The sequence below is a fragment of the Oncorhynchus nerka genome, linkage group LG23 (assembly GCF_034236695.1).
Source record: "Oncorhynchus nerka isolate Pitt River linkage group LG23, Oner_Uvic_2.0, whole genome shotgun sequence".
Classification (NCBI taxonomy): Eukaryota; Metazoa; Chordata; class Actinopteri; order Salmoniformes; family Salmonidae; genus Oncorhynchus; species Oncorhynchus nerka.
In genome coordinates this window covers 59,496,062-59,513,789 of record NC_088418.1, presented here as the reverse complement: position 1 = coordinate 59,513,789, position 17,728 = coordinate 59,496,062, and the positions used below count along the sequence as shown (strand labels likewise).

Below are 17,728 nucleotides of genomic sequence, written 5' to 3'. Positions count from 1 at the left end.
TTGGTCTGATGTTAGTAGTAAGATGAAAAGGAAGGGAACAGGAAGGGATGGTGACTGTATAGGCCTAGCCTGGTCAAACTGGACTAAACATTACGCCCCCTGTTGTTTCATAACATTCAGTCTAGTTTAACCAGGCTAGCACTGCCCATGACAGCCTAGTTAAGTTTGCATGAGCAGGCAGGCATTGACTTATGGCACAGAGAAAGGCCTTACAAATCCCATTGAGACAATGTATTTCTGTGTGTACATGGACAGGTGTGGGCATGTTGTGGTGTGTATCGGGTGGTTGTGTTGTTTCTGTTGGTTTGTGTTTATGAATAAAAACGTATCAAGGAAGAGACAATGTCCCCGTAGAACACAGAGACCCTAGCCTTCACTTAAAGCTACAGTCTGTGACTCGGCCTCAGCTGTGTACCAGAACAAGTACTGGGACCTTGTTTTTGTTGTTTTTTCAAATCGCAGACTGTAGCTTTAATCAATGCAGCGTAGTGTGAGCAGGTTGAATACACTGTTTCTATTACTGTACCTTCAACAAGTCATGTCTACTGTATAATAATGTGCGGTTCTGGTGTGTGTGTGTGTTTGTTAGTCCTCCTTTATCTCCCTCTCCCCCAACCCCCTCTCCTTCCACCCTCTCCCCCAACCCCTCTCCCTCACCCCCTCTCCCTCCACCATCTCTCCCACCCCCTCTCCCTGTCGTTGGCTTCGTTGGAATTACAGGTTTTCCTAAAGGCCCTTCTGTTGTCTATCCTGATTGGAATTGATTTGGCTGGAATATCTATTGCTACAAGACTGTTGCAGTGCAGGCTCTAATCTACACACACACACACACACACACACACACACACACAAATACAGACACAGTCCCAACGGTCATCACTATCACCGTGGAGACCAAGCCTCTGCCCTCACTCTCTCTTCCTGATCCATTTTTAACCAGCGCCTCTCCTCCTCATCGCCGGGGACAACTGGAGGGAAACCAGAGACCACCGGTTGCCTGGCAACCACAGTAAAGACAGTAAAGACAAAGCCAAAGCTATGGCTGAGATAGGTGGGCTTTGCGTCCTCAAACTGATCATCAATCTATACAGTGTATGTGTTTTTCAGGATGTACGTTTATAAGGATTCAATGTCTCTTTGTTGTAGAACAATAACGAACAGATCTAAAAATCAACAATATATGGATTCAATCCACAGGAAATAGTCTATTCCAGGGGACCAATGGGGAAGCTTGTTTTGTTCACCGGCAGCCTGAAGAGCCAATAGGAGTTTTATTAAACTACCTTCGCCATGGATACATCTCCATTAATAGATAGTGTTAAATGGGACTGGGAGCATTGGCTCAGTGTGTGTTCCGGGTGTGTCTGAGACAGAAATAGTGCCAAATGGAGGAAAAATACGACAAATGCTGGACGACACACACACACACACACACACACACACACACACACACACACACACACACACACACACACACACACACACAGCTCATGAATACATGGGCAGGCTGAGTAGATGTAATAACCAATAAGAAGATGGTCTGAAAGGAGGAGAGGAAACAGACTGATATTTTTCTGGGTTATCGTTTACATTGGGTACTTCAAAGCCTCTGAAGAAACCAATAGGATTTCACACAGCCAAGAAGAGTCTGTATGTATCCCAAATGGCACCCTATTTCCTTTGTAGTACACTTCTTTTGTTCAATATAGGGGATAGGTTGCCATTTGGGACGTAGACTCTCTATATGTCTCAGTGAACCAATCACTACACAGTTGTAATGCTGTTACTATTTCTCTATATGTCTCAGTGAACCAATCACTACACAGTTGTAATGCTGTTACTATTTCTCTATATGTCTCAGTGAACCAATCACTACACAGTTGTAATGCTGTTACTATTTCTCTATAGGTCTCAGTGAACCAATCACTACACAGTTGTAATGCTGTTACTATTTCTCTATATGTCTCAGTGAACCAATCACTACACCGTTGTAATGCTGTTACTATTTCTCTATAGGTCTCAGTGAACCAATCACTACACAGTTGTAATGCTGTTACTATTTCTCTATAGGTCTCAGTGAACCAATCACTACACAGTTGTAATGCTGTTACTATTTCTCTATAGGTCTCAGTGAACCAATCACTACACAGTTGTAATGCTGTTACTATTTCTCTATAGGTCTCAGTGAACCAATCACTACACAGTTGTAATGCTGTTACTATTTCTCTATAGGTCTCAGTGAACCAATCACTACACAGTTGTAATGCTGTTACTATTTCTCTATAGGTCTCAGTGAACCAATCACTACACAGTTGTAATGCTGTTACTATTTCTCTATATGTCTCAGTGAACCAATCACTACACAGTTGTAATGCTGTTACTATGTATCTATAGGTCTTAGTGAACCAATCACTACACAGTTGTAATGCTGTTACTATTTCTCTATAGGTCTCAGCGAACCAATCACTACACAGTTGTAATGCTGTTACTATTTCTCTATAGGTCTCAGGGAACCAATCACTATACAGTTGTAATGATGTTACTATGTATCTATAGGTCTCAGTGAACCAATCACTATACAGTTGTAATGATGTTACTATGTATCTATAGGTCTCAGTGAACCAATCACTATACAGTTGTAATGATGTTACTATGTATCTATAGGTCTCAGTGAACCAATCACTACACAGTTGTAATGCTGTTATTATGTCTCTATATGTCTCAGTGAACCAATCACTACACAGTTGTAATGCTGTTACTATGTCTCTATAGGTCTCAGTGAACCAATCACTATACAGTTGTAATGCTGTTACTATGTATCTATAGGTCTCAGTGAACCAATCACTACACAGTTGTAATGCTGTTATTATGTCTCTATATGTCTCAGTGAACCAATCACTATACAGTTGTAATGCTGTTACTATTTCTCTATAGGTCTCAGTGAACCAATCACTACACAGTTGTAATGCTGTTATTATGTCTCTATATGTCTCAGTGAACCAATCCCTACACAGTTGTAATGCTGTTACTATTTCTCTTCCTGTGTTCTTCCCCACCAGAGGATGTGTCAGTTCTGGGTTCTGCTGTGATTATATAATGGTAAACGCAGCATGTGTGAGGAGTGGAAAGGACAAAAGGGATCTGTTATACACACATACAAACAAGTGCAAACATGGACACATGCAAGTATACACACACACACACAAATGCACGCACACACACACACACACACACACACACACACACACACACACACACACACACACACACACACACACACACACACACACACACACACACACACACACACACACACACACACACACACACACACACACACACACAAGCCTTGATCTACCAATGACGCTTCAATGGACTGTAAAAAATTCCTTAAACACATGTTGCTCAAAATGTCACCATTGAATACTACTTGGTTGGCTAGAGGGACACAGTTCAGTTGGCTGAGGTGACAATCACAAAAGACACCCTATTGCTTCCTATAGTATAGTACAGTTGATCAGAACAGGCTCTGGTCAAAATGATTGCCCTATAGGGAATAGGATGTCAAAGTAGTGCACTATATAGGGAATAGGGTGTCTAAGTAGTGCATTATATAGGGAATAGGGTGTCTAAGTAGTGCACTATATAGGGAATAGGGTGTCAAAGTAGTGCACTATATAGGGAATAGGATGTCAAAGTAGTACACTATATAGGGAATAGGGTGTCAAAGCAGGGCCCTATATAGGGAATAGGGTGTCAAAGTAGTGCACTACATAGGGAATAGGGTGTCAAAGTAGTTCACTATATAGGGAATAGGGTGTCAAAGTAGTTCACTATATAGGTAGTAGACTGTGGTTTGAGAAGTAATGAATAAGTAGGACTAATAAGTCCATTAAGGTTGACTGAAGTGTAAAATGATTTATGGTCGTCAATTAAGTGGAATATTGTATGTGTCACAACCCCTATGTGAGGTGATGATTTGATTGGCCAGGTGGTCAGGTGGGGCAGGGTGAGCAGCATGATGGCTGAGTATGATTGGTCACCTGGCGTCATTGTAAAACAAGGGCAGGTGGTAGGATTTGCCTCTACCCCTTCACTCTGTTTGCTCAACAGCTGTTGTGGAAAACATGTCTGCTGTCTTGCTGCAACCTCCCTCCTTCTCTCACCCCACTCTCTCCCTATTTCGTTTGTTCTGTTTCTCTCTCTCTAATTCCCTCCTTCTCTCACCCCACTCTCTCCCTATTTCGTTTGTTCTGTTTCTCTCTCTCTAATTCCCTCCTTCTCTCACCCCACTCTCTCCCTATTTCGTTTGTTCTGTTTCTCTCTCTCTAATTCCCTCCTTCTCTCACCCCACTCTCTCCCTATTTCGTTTGTTCTGTTTCTCTCTCTCTAATTCCCTCCTTCTCTCACCCCACTCTCTCCCTATTTCGTTTGTTCTGTTTCTCTCTCTCTAATTCCCTCCTTCTCTCACCCCACTCTCTCCCTATTTCGTTTGTTCTGTTTCTCTCTCTCTAATTCCTTCCTTCTCTCACCCCACTCTCTCCCTATTTCGTTTGTTCTGTTTCTCTCTCTCTAATTCCTTCCTTCTCTCACCCCACTCTCTCCCTATTTCGTTTGTTCTGTTTCTCTCTCTCTAATTCCCTCCTTCTCTCACCCCACTCTCTCCCTATTTTGCTTGTTCCGTTTCTACCTCTCTAATTCCCTCCTTCTCTCCCTATTTCGTTTGTTCTGTTTCTCGCTCTCTAATTCCCTCCTTCTCTCACCCCACTCTCTCCCTATTTCGTTTGTTCTGTTTCTCTCTCTAATTCCCTCCTTCTCTCACCCCACTCTCTCCCTATTTCGTTTGTTCTGTTTCTCTCTCTCTCTAATTCCCTCCTTCTCTCACCCCACTCTCTCCCTATTTCGTTTGTTCCGTTTCTACCTCTCTAATTCCCTCCTTTCTCAAACCCAACCCTTTCTCTCTTCTCTGCCACTTTTCTTTCTCCCTTCATCTTCCTCGCTCATTCTTACCTCTCTCTCTCTCTCTCCCCCCTACGCTCCTCTCTATGTGGTGAGATTAGTCACCAATGCGTTACAGATCTGGGTTCTAAGTCCCCAATAGCAGCTGTGCAATAACCCCGTCAACCACCATCACTATACTAACCTACCCATGTAAGCTACCTACCTACCACCCCCATGTAATGTAATAGTTGGGCTGCATTCCATTCCCTCCAGGCCCTAGTGTGCAATTCTCTTACAGCATACCTGTACATGTCCTAACTTAGAGAGTGGGAGTACTGGAAAATAATAGAGAGGAACAGAGATTGAAATCATCTAAGTTGATGAGCAAGTACATTAACATCTGTTCTAAATGTGATGAACAGACAGAGACAGAACCGGGGCTGAAGTCCCAACAGGAGATCTGTGAGGTCCATCTACACCAAGCCCCCAGGGCCTGTTACCCAGCCTGCCCTGGGATGTGTGTGTTGGCCTACTGTATATGTCTAGAAATGTGTGTCTTCATGTCTAAATGGTTGTGTGTGTATGTATGTGAGTGACTGTGTTCCCACTAAACTCACTAACACTATGAACCCCTCTACACACACACACACACACACACACACACACACACACACACACACACACACACACACACTTCTACACTTCTACACTACTTTCACCACCGCTGCACAGCCACAAATTTCCCAGCCCAGGACAGCAAAACTCAGATCTCTCTTTTATGCAACTGTGTCCAAAACACACACAGATTAAAACAAATACAGAAATACGGGCAGGTATTTCAAACACACACAGAATAGCCACGAGTCAGCAGGATTGATTGAACGGCGTTTCATACGCTCCCATCCCCTCGGGCCACTGCACCCCATAGAACACACAACCTCTAGAGAAGAGAGAGAGAGAAAGAGAGAGAGAGAGCGAGAGAGAAAGAGCCATACTACAAAAAAACGCAGAGAAAGAGGTAGCAGCACCGAACAATAAAATTGATGAAGAAGCACCACTAATAACATTCCTTCCCCTTCTGTCTCCTCTCTTTCTCTGTACAGTATATCTCCACCCCCTCTCACTCCTTCCCCTTCTGTCTCCTCTCTTTCTCTGTACAGTATATCTCCATCCCCTCTCACTCCTTCCCCTTCTGTCTCCTCTCTTTCTCTGTACAGTATATCTCCATCCCCTCTCACTCCTTCCCCTTCAGTCTCCTCTCTTTCCCTGTACAGTATATCTCCATCCCCTCTCACTCCTTCCCCTTCTGTCTCCTCTCTTTCTCTGTACAGTATATCTCCATCCCCTCTCACTCCTTCACCTTCAGTCTCCTCTCTTTCCCTGTACAGTATATCTCCATCCCCTCTCACTCCTTCCCCTTCAGTCTCCTCTCTTTCCCTGTACAGTATATCTCCATCCCCTCTCACTCCTTCACCTTCTGTCTCCTCTCTTTCCCTGTACAGTATATCTCCATCCCCTCTCACTCCTTCACCTTCTGTCTCCTCTCTTTCTCTGTACAGTATATCTCCATCCCCTCTCACTCCTTCCCCTTCTGTCTCCTCTCTTTCCCTGTACAGTATATCTCCATCCCCTCTCACTCCTTCCCCTTCTGTCTCCTCTCTTTCTCTGTACAGTATATCTCCATCCCACTCTCACTCCTTCCCCTTCAGTCTCCTCTCTTTCCCTGTACAGTATATCTCCATCCCCTCTCACTCCTTCCCCTTCTGTCTCTTCTCTTTCTCTGTACAGTATATCTCCATCCCCTCTCACTCCTTCCCCTTCTGTCTCCTCTCTTTCTCTGTACAGTATATCTCCATCCCCTCTCACTCCTTCCCCTTCTGTCTCCTCTCTTTCCCTGTACAGTATATCTCCATCCCCTCTCACTCCTTCCCCTTCTGTCTCCTCTCTTTCTCTGTACAGTATATCTCCATCCCCTCTCACTCCTTCCCCTTCTGTCTCCTCTCTTTCCCTGTACAGTATATCTCCATCCCCTCTCACTCCTTCCCCTTCTGTCTCTTCTCTTTCTCTGTACAGTATATCTCCATCCCCTCTCACTCCTTCCCCTTCTGTCTCCTCTCTTTCCCTGTACAGTATATCTCCATCCCCTCTCACTCCTTCCCCTTCTGTCTCCTCTCTTTCTCTGTACAGTATATCTCCATCCCCTCTCACTCCTTCCCCTTCTGTCTCCTCTCTTTCCCTGTACAGTATATCTCCATCCCCTCTAACTCCTTCCCCTTCTCTGTCCCTCTAATCATTCTTGCCCCTTCTTATTCCCTGTAGACTTACCTTTCTTCTAAAGGGGGTATTCTGTACGAAAGGTCTTGGAGAGAGGAACACGCAATTCCAGCAGCTCTTCTCTGTCTTCCCCCAGAGCTGTGTGCTCCCCCTCTGCTTCTCAGAGAGACGGACTAATACATGTAGCTCCTTTTAGCTGTGAGTCACAATCCAGTCCAGCAGTAAATAGCAGAGAAGAGGAGGAGTGTGCCCTCTCTCTCTCCCTCTCTCTACGCTTTGTCTCCTATCTCCTCTCTGTAAACTCCCCCTTCTCGCTCTCCTCTTTCTTTTCCCTCCTATCTTTCCCTCCCTCTCTCTCTCTCTCTCCCTCTCGTTCTCCAGATTCCAGAGGTTTTCCACCGTTCTGCCACTCCTCCTTCCTCCTCAGCTGCGGCAGAGAGACTGTCTCTCCCACATCTCTTCCTGAAACCCCCGCTCTACGCTGCTCGCTCTTTCTCTCTCTCCACCTCGTTACTATGGAGACGCGGGGCCCATCCAGAGATGGGCTCATGCACACTGGCTGTCGGTGTAGGTGAGTGAGTGAGTGTATATGTGCCTAAATGTGTGAGTATATGTCCGTGCATACCGGTAATGCAGAGCTCCTGTGTATCCCTGCATATCCTTCTACCACTCTCCAATGAGCTAAGTCACCCATTATAATCCGACACCACACTACAGCCTAGAATAGAATAACATGATGCTAACGGAGCTAACGGAGCTAACAGAGCTAAAGGAGCTAACGGAGCACAGCTGACTGAAGCTCTCCCTCTCTCCCTACTTCAGGTTCTCTGACTCCTTTGGGGTTTTCCACAGAATATCATCATGATTGTAAAGAGTTACATAATGTTTGGGTACAGGACCCATATGTTGAAACTTGAATTAAACACACACATGCACACACAGTGATGAGACTTGACAACAGGTGTGTATGTGTGTGTATGCTATACTGACTGTGTGTGTACATAATACATGAAACCTAAGCCATCTAGCTTGGCTTTGCGTCATCCCATTCCTAACTATAAGTATCATTCCTATCATCATTTTCATAAAAAAACGTTATTTTGATGAATTTACTCTTTTTCATCTTTCCAGGAGATATAGTCACGACACAAATCTAGGGTTGCTACCCAAGCCGGCTGGTCGTTCGTTCTATGGGTTCAGTTGCCAGAGACGCGACCCAGTCGTTCGTTCTGAATGTTCCAGAGCCATACTGGCTGGCAACGTTCTTATCCCTTGCTTGCTAGCTAACTAACTACGGCTAAATTACAGTCACATCAAACAGTGCAGCCAGAATAACAACAGTAGCTGCATTTGTGTTTGTTTAAGCTGTTTTCTAGTGACATTTACTTGGATACATCCATAACAATGAGCTAATGATGCACGATTTCTACTGGCATAGAAAATGTGCTCTCTCCTCAGGACATTGTTGTTCAGAGGAGCTAGCCAACAACACAGCTAATACAATCACTTCAAACTGAAGCTGGAAAGACTGCAAACTAGCTACATTTAATTTAGTTCTACCTGTTTCCTACAGACATTTCTTTATATATATATATAGAGAGAGAGAGTGAGTAATAGAGTGAGTAAGAGTGTCAAATATCTCTCTCTCTCTATATATATATATATATATATATATATATATATATATATATATAGAGAGAGAGAGAGAGAGAGAGAGAGAGAGAGAGAGAGAAAAAGGATGCCAGCTGATTCATGATTTTGACTGGCTGAGAAAAGCTGTCTGCCTGTCTGTCTCGTCCCGACATGGTAATTTACTATGAGATAGGTGGATATCAGATTTCAATACTGGAACAATGTCGGAGAGACAGACAGCAAGGTTTATACAAATCTTTGCTGTTGAAAACTAAATGTTATTCTAAAAGAAATGTGAGATAATGTCTAGATGCTTTTTATAGTGGAGATCAAGTTTATAAATTGCCTGGCTGGGCTGATGAGACAGTGGATTGTGCAGTCAGATGGAACAGAGTAAATAGGCATTTTAACATCATAGATTTAGCCGGTGGTAACTTGTGGAATAGACACTGGCTAGAATGCGGTTTTAACCAATCAGCATTCAGAATTAGAAGCACCCGTTGTATAATTTACAGTAGTACAAAACTGTCAGGGTCAGAACATGAAGTTACAGCATCTCTCACTACACCTCCTACTCTATTCTACCATAAAGGGGTGTTGTGAATCCAAAGAGGAATTAACAAGCAACAGTCAGAGAATGCAACATAGTAGCACATGCAGCAATGTACAGTCCTCAGGCAAAACCACCCACACACCAATGAACATCAAGTACTAACATTACCTACCCCTCTATCAAGATAACCTACAAGCAGTACGCATTCAACACACATAAACATGTACACACACACACCAATGAACATCAAGTACTAACATTACCTACCCCTCTATCAAGATAACCTACAAGCAGTACGCATTCATCACACATAAACATGTACACACACACACCAATGAACATCAAGTACTAACATTACCTACCCCTCTATCAAGATAACCTACAAGCAGTACGCATTCTACACACATAAACATGTACACACACACACACACACACACACACACACACACACACGTGCAGTACAAATATGAACCACACACGCACGCACCCTCCTACATATAATCATCCTAACACAAAACATGCATTAAGATTCAATTATTTGCAGCTTAGAAGTGCGTCCAACTGACCAGCAGTGTGTGTGCTGTGGCTAACGAAGGCAGAAACCATCTGGTGGTGTGACGGGAAACAATCTGTGTATTTGGAGAGGTGACAGAGAAGGTGACACACACACACTGTGCATTTGGACAGGTGACAGAGAAGGTATGAAATGCACAAACAAAGGGACACATCTGATTTAAAATCCTCCATCCTCCATTCACATATATAGTCTCTATGGTAACTACTAGATGAGGCGTCATGGCAACAGGGCAGAGCTGGGATAAAAAGGCTAAACTATTATTACTGGCTTGATGACTTATTGACCACCCACTATTATCGTGTTCAAGACTGGATATTAGCCAAGCTGAATGGGGAACAGTGTGTGTGTGTGTGTGTGTGTGTGTGTGTGTGTGTGTGTGTGTGTGTGTGTGTGTGTGTGTGTGTGTGTGTGTGTGTTTACGGGATGTCTTATTGCCATTTCCCCTTCAAGGAGCATATTATACGATCAGTGAGGAATGCAGAGAGACTTGTCCAGCCCTGTGGGAGTATGACACACACACACACACACACACACACACACACACACACTAAGAACACGACACTGAGCACCCTACAGCACTAACCCAGAAACACGCCCTCACATGCAAGGAATGAGCATGAAGCAATACACAGCCACCTAAAATCACTGACCTGTTAGCCCAGGTAGACAACACTAGTTATCACTAGTAGTCCCACTTAACAGAAATAACCTCTGCTTTCAACGAGATTTCACAGCTTTTACTCCCTAACACACACACACACACACACACACACACACACACACACACACACACACACACACACACACACACTAACACACACACACACACACAAACACACACACACACACCAAACCGTGTTCTCTGTCTGAAACAGTGTTCATTTCGTCAAAAAAGATTGTGACTAAAATATTCGTCAAACACCTATTTTTCAGTGGCAATTGACAAGACTAGAACTGACTAAATAGACCCAGAACAAAAACTATAACTAAACTTAAAATGATTTTTCATTTTAGTTGACTAAATCATAACGAGACAAAATTATCTCTGTGACAAAAATCTGAGATTGAGAGCTTTTCAATCATTTGTTGAAGCTACACCTTGTTCAGTCATGTTACCTCATTAACTAGCTATAGCTAACAACCTGGGGCGCGTTCAGCAGGACGCAACGTTTTGGAACGTTCAGATGGAAATATGTTATATAAAACAAACATGCCTCTCTGACATGTTGAATAAGGAACAACGGCGGCTCTATTCATGGTATTTCTATCTGCAACGTTCAGGAACGTTTTTAAAACTGAACGTGGCGCTGGTAACATTACCAATAGCCTGTTATGCAAACATTTGGTGAGAAAAGAAAGGGGATAGCAAACAAAATGACTAAGACTAAATCTAACAAACAGTGCCAAAATGAACACTGGTCTGAGAGGGTCAGGAAAACCACTGAGTCTCATATTAAGAGGAAGAGGTCCTGGGGGGAAATAACAGCCTCAACTTCTCTACCACTTTAACTCTCTAGAAAGCTTTCCAATCACTTTGAATTTCCTAATTACTCCATTCTGCGCTCTCAGCCTTCACCTCCTCTAGGTGTCTTAATGGAGTGGTGCCACTCTCTGTCTGCCTGACAACAGGGAGGAAGGTGGAAATGAAAGGCTGTGGCGCCATCTTGTGCATGGTTATGTTACTGCAGCTGTCCAACATCAATCCATGTCATAGTCATCATAGCAATAATACAAACTCTACATGTCTGTTTCAATCATTCATTTTTCGTTGCATTTACAGTTTAGGCATTTAGCAATAAGTGCCTTACTCAAGGGCACATGGACAAATGTTTAACCTAGTCAGGTCAGGGATTCAAACCAGCGACCTTTCGGTTACTGGCCCAACGCTCTTAACCGCGAGGCTACCTGCCTATTCCACTTGGAATGAGTCTGCATTCTAACCAATCCCATGTCTAGGATGTAAGCAGCTTTAAAAGGAACAAGGGTAAAAGCTAAAAGCCTATCTTAAAGCTCAAAACACATCTAAATCAAGTAGATCTCTGTGGCTCAAAAGCTGATTATGATTTGTCTACTGGGATGATTCATGGTGGTGTTCAGTAGTTACACAGCACAATAATACATTTTGGTGCTACTTGAAATCGTCCAATAAGAATGATCATTTACGTGTTCCATTTGAATATGGTTGGACATTTGGTGCTTCCTCACATTTCTTCTGTGAGAGAGACCTGTCGATCTGTTCTGAAGATGGAAGCATTGACGTCTAGCTCATTGACAGTTGCAACAAGGAACCTCTTGCAACCGGTCTATCAAGTTAGGCGTAGGTGTGGGGTGGTGTGTGTGTGTGTGTGTGTGTGTGTGTGTGTGTGTGTGTGTGCGCGTGCGTGCGTAAGAGGAAGGATTAAGAGGTGTTTCTGGAGCAACACTGTTCTAATCCCACAACAGCAGGCCTGTATATGTACACACACAGACACCTAGTTCTATTTTAAACCTTTCCACAATGGCCCTCTGCCTCTCCATTGTCTCCCCGGTCGCCACAGAATCTGTGGCCCATAGAGATTATAAAGTGATTTACTGGGAAAAGCAATCGAGAAACAATTCTCCCCATCACTCTGCCTCTGTTATTTACCATCTCTCTCTCATGGTATTCTCTCTCTTTCTATATATATATATATACATACATACATACATACATACACACACACACACACACACACACACACACACACACACACACACACACACATACTTTCTCTCAATTTATGGGGCTTTATTGGCATGGGAAACACATGTTTAGATTGCCAAAGCAAGTGAAACAACAAAAATGAACAGTAAACAGTACACTCACAGAACTTACAGTGTTGTAACAATGTGCAAATAGTTCAAGTACAAAAGGGAAATAAATCAACATAAATATGTATTGTATTTACAATGGTGTTTGTTCTTCACTGGTTGCCCTTTTCTTGTGGCAAAAGGTCACAAGTCTTGATGATGTGATGGCACACTGTGGTATTTCACCCAGTAGATATGGGAGTTTCTCAAAATTGGATTTGTTTTAATTCTTTGTGGGTCTGTGTAATCTGAAGAAAATATTTGTCTCTAATATGGTCATACATTGGGCAAAAGGTTAGGAAGTGCAGCTCAGTTTCCATCTCATTTTGTGGGCAGTGTGCACATAGCCTGTCTTCTCTTCTCTTCTCCAGGTCTGCCTACGGCGGCCGTTCTCAACAGCAAGGCTATGCTCACTGAGTCTGTACATAGCCTGTCTTCTCTTCTCTTCTCCAGGTCTGCCTACGGTGGCCTTTCTCAACAGCAAGGCTATGCTCACTGAGTCTGTACATAGTCAAAGCTTTCCTTAAGTTTGGGTCTGTCACAGTGGTCAGGTATTCTGACACTGTCACTCTCTGTTTAGGGCCAAATAGCCTTCTAGTTTGCTCAGTTATTTATTTAATTCTTTACAATGTGTCAAGTATTTATCTTTTTGTTTGATCATTTAGTTGGGTGTAATTGTGCTCTCTCTCTCTCCAGTAGCCAGTGTGAAGAGCATTGATCTCTCCATCACCCCAGAGACAGAGTCCAGCTGCACTTCTCCTATACTCATTATAGGGCTTCTCTCTGTCCCCAAACACACACACATCGTTCCCATCCTCTTTCCTGTCCCCAGTGTCAGTGTGACACAGTGGAAACCCCCTAACCCAAATGTAATGGTACTGTCATTTGTATACAGTAATCAGTTGTGGGAAGCGGGAGTCATGCTCTCAATGATTGGTAGTGAGGAACCACACACACACACACACACTGGAGTCACACGCTCAAGTGCTAATGAAGCAATGTGTTTTAATTAATAATAGTGTGAACGGGAGTCCCACATCTGACAGAGATTAACTTTCACACTGAAATTAACTCACAAATGCACACACACACAAATGCAGGGGAGTGTACACACACACACACACACACACACAGTTTTGTGCAGAAGTGAATATCTTTGCCGGTCTTTTCTCTACCCTCCTGTGGCTCTAACTCAAACTACACCCTCCTCTCAATCCTCTACAGCCATTTCATCTCCCTCTCCTCCATCTGAATAGTATACTAACATCCACCTCTGTAATACGTTGCACCTCCCCATTTTTTTCAGAGAGGAGCGGAGAGAGGAAAGGAGATGAGGAAAGGAGACTACCTCAGACTACTGAGATGCATTCCACCCCCAGAAGAGAGAGAGTAGACAAGGAAAGCAGGCCACAGAGACCCTGCACAGCGGTGTTACACATCGCCCTGGACAAACAGTGTGGGTGGTTTCCCCGGTGTTGTGAGACATTGCCTCCCAAGTGCTTATATAACCTCTCCCTCTCCACCTCCACCTCTCTCCACCTCCACCTCTCCCTCTCCCTCTCCCTCTCCCTCTCCCTCCACCTCCACCTCTACCTCTACCTACACCTCCACCTCCACCTCCACCTCCACCTCCACCAGACATCCCGTCATACCGCACTGGAGGAGAGAAAATACACCATCCTCCTCTCTTCTCACAGAAACCAGCAGGCACTCGATTTAATCAACTCTGACCACTAAATACAGGTTGTGTGTGTGAGTGTACAGTACGTGTGTGTCTGACAATTGACATTTATTCACAGAAAGCTCTTACATAGAGTAGCATATCTCTGAACAGATGAACTAGGCTGTTATTACAGTTCAGCAGAGTACAATAAATACTAGGAAGAAAATGCCTCAAACGTTTCCCCAACCAACCCACCAACCCTGTAACCAACCCACCAACCCTTTAACCAACCCATCCACTCTGTAACCTACCAACCCTGTAACCAACCCACCAACCCTTTAACCAACCCATCCAATCTGTAACCTACCAACCAACCCACCAACCCTGTAACCAACCAACCCTGTAATCAACCCACCAACCCTGTAACCAACCATGTAACCAACCCACCAACCCTGTAACCAACCCACCCACCAACCATGTAACCCACCCACCAACCAATCCACAAACCCTGTAACCAACTCACCAACCCGTAACCAACCCACCAACCCTGTAACCAACCCATCAACCCTGTAACCTACCAACCAACCCACCAACCCTGTAACCAACCAAACCTGTAACCAACTCACCAACCCTGTAACCAACCCACCAACCCTTTAACCAACCCATCCACTCTGTAACCTACCAACCAACCCACCAACCCTGTAACCAACCCACCAACCCTGTAACCCACCAACCAACCCACCAACCCTGTAACCCACCCACCAACCCACCAACCCTGTAACCAACCAACCCTGTAACCAACCCACCAACCCTGTAACCCACCAACCAACCCACCAACTCTGTAACCCACCCACCAACCCACCAATCCTGTAACCCACCAACCAACCAACCAACCCACCCACCCACCAACCCACCCACCAACACTGTAACCCACCCACCAACCCTGTAACCCACCAACCCACCCACCCACCAACTCACCCACCAACCCTGTAACCGACCCACCAACCAACCCACCAACCCTGTAACCAACCCACCAACCATTTAATCAACCCATCAACCCTGTAACCAACCCACCAACCCTGTAACCAACCAACCCTGTAACCCACCAACCCTGTAACCAACCCACCAACCATGTAACCCACCAACCCTGTAACCCACCAACCCTGTAACCAACCCACCAACCCTGTAACCAAACCTGTAATCAACCCACCAACCCTGTAACCAGCCCTGTAACCAACCCACCAACCCTGTAACCAACCCACCAACCAACCCACCAACCATGTAACCAACCCACCAACCATGTAACCCACCCACCAACCATGTAACCCACCCACCAACCAACCCACAAACCCTGTAATCAACCCACCAACCCTGTAACCAACCCTGTAACCAACCCACCAACCCACCAACCATGTAACCAACCCACCAACCATGTAACCCACCCACCAACCATGTAACCCACCCACCCACCAACCCACAAACCCTGTAATCAACCCACCAAACCTGTAATCAACCCACCAACCCTGTAACCAACCCTGTAACCAACCCTGCAACCAACCCTGCAACCAACCCTGCAACCAACCCACCAACCAACCCTGCAACCCACAACCAAGCGGTGTGTTCCAACAATCCAAAGAAGACTAAATCTGTCAGGGGGACCATGTGACCACCACCTGTGCTCCACGTGTCATCATCTATCTGTTCTGTGGACTAAAGATAGATCCTAATAAACAAACTAGAAAATGAACATTTACTGACAGGAATGTGTGTACTTGCTTCTACTGTCTTCTTCAGTCAGTATTTCTATAGTAGCGTATGGGGAATAACAGCAGTGTGCTTTCAGCAAGCACATTAAAAAACAGTAATAACCAGTAATAGACTCACATTGATGAGTTCTAACTCCCAGATCTTCTTGACCAGTTCCATGGAGGTGTATCCGTTGATGAGGAAGGACTTAGTGTAGTCTCCCAGCTCCAGAGACTCCAGCCACTCAGCCACTGACGTGGGGTTGTTACCGTCATAGCCAATAGGACGCACCTGGAGGGGACAGACTGTTACTAGATGATATGAAGAGCAATGATACAGGACACTAAAACTAGGGAGGGGGGCAGAGAGGGAGGCAGGAAAGGAGGGACGGGGTCAGAGAGGGAGGAAAGGAGGGAGGGGGCAGAGAGGGAGAAAGGGAGGGAGGAAAGGAAGGAGACAGGGAGGCAGGAAAAGAGGGAGGGGGGGCAAAGAGGGAGACAGGGAGGGGGGCAGAGAGGGAGATAGGGAATGAGGAAAGGAGGGAGGCAGGGAGTTAGGAAAGGAGGGAGCAGAGAGGAAAGGAGGGAGCAGAGAGGAAAGGAGGGAGGCAGGGAGTTAGGAAAGGAGGGAGCAGAGAGGAAAGGAGGGAGCAGAGGAAAGAAGGGAGCAGAGAGTGAAGGAGAGACCGTCAATAAATTACAGATATATAGATGACATAATACATAGAGTACACCATCAAAGGCTCAAACTGGACGAAGACAGATGGAGGAAGGGAGGGCAAGGATAACCTGTGCTGTGTGTAAAATGAAGACTTAAATACAGAAATTGAATATAAGATTCTGAATTCCATATCAATCCTTAGCACCCAAGGACATGATAAGCAGAGTTCCTCCCTCCCTCTCTCATTTAATTGACATCTCTCACTTAGTTGACTATATTGGCTATATCAACCATTTTGAATGTTATATCGTTTTTAGAGCGATGATCTATTGTCGAATAACTCAGATACACATGAAAACATGAAATGACCCCAAGATTAGATAGAACGTCGCTCAGAGATGCACAAATACAATATACAATATTTCATTTATACTGGTTAAGAGCTCATCTTCTGATGTTATCCCCTCCACAGAATCCTAATGATGCTAGATTAATTTTTACTGCAGTACACGCAAACGCACGCACGCACGCAGTACTGACCCTGGGCAGTAGGCGTATGGCCTGTAGCAGCCTCTGTCTGTGGGCTGAGTTGAGGATCCCGATCTCCAGCAGGTCCTGGTCCTCCACCACGTTACTGCCCTGCATGGGGAACATACACATGACATCATCAGCCCATTGATCAGTGACATCATCATGCAGAGACCTCTGTTCACATGTTTTATGTAAGGCCCCCCTATCCCGCACGCAACCTATATTTATTTTCCCTTTGCTACTTTAACTATTTGCATATTATTACAAAACTGTATATAAACATAACGGACGAACACAGACAGACAGACAGACAGACAGACAG

General features: G+C 44.7%; 1 protein-coding gene across 3 annotated transcripts in view; it reads right to left on the bottom strand.

The window, feature by feature from the left end:
* anks1b (ankyrin repeat and sterile alpha motif domain containing 1B) overlaps positions 1 to 17,728 on the bottom strand; it is a 414,498-nt gene that overhangs the window by 68,555 nt on the left and 328,215 nt on the right. For all 3 annotated transcript variants that reach the window (XM_065008369.1, XM_065008370.1, XM_065008371.1), the window contains 2 exons: positions 17,416 to 17,514; positions 16,354 to 16,506 (listed from right to left, as the gene is read on the bottom strand). In XM_065008369.1, the coding sequence (XP_064864441.1) occupies positions 16,354 to 16,506; positions 17,416 to 17,514 (252 nt within the window). The remainder of the gene's footprint in view (positions 1 to 16,353; positions 16,507 to 17,415; positions 17,515 to 17,728) is intronic.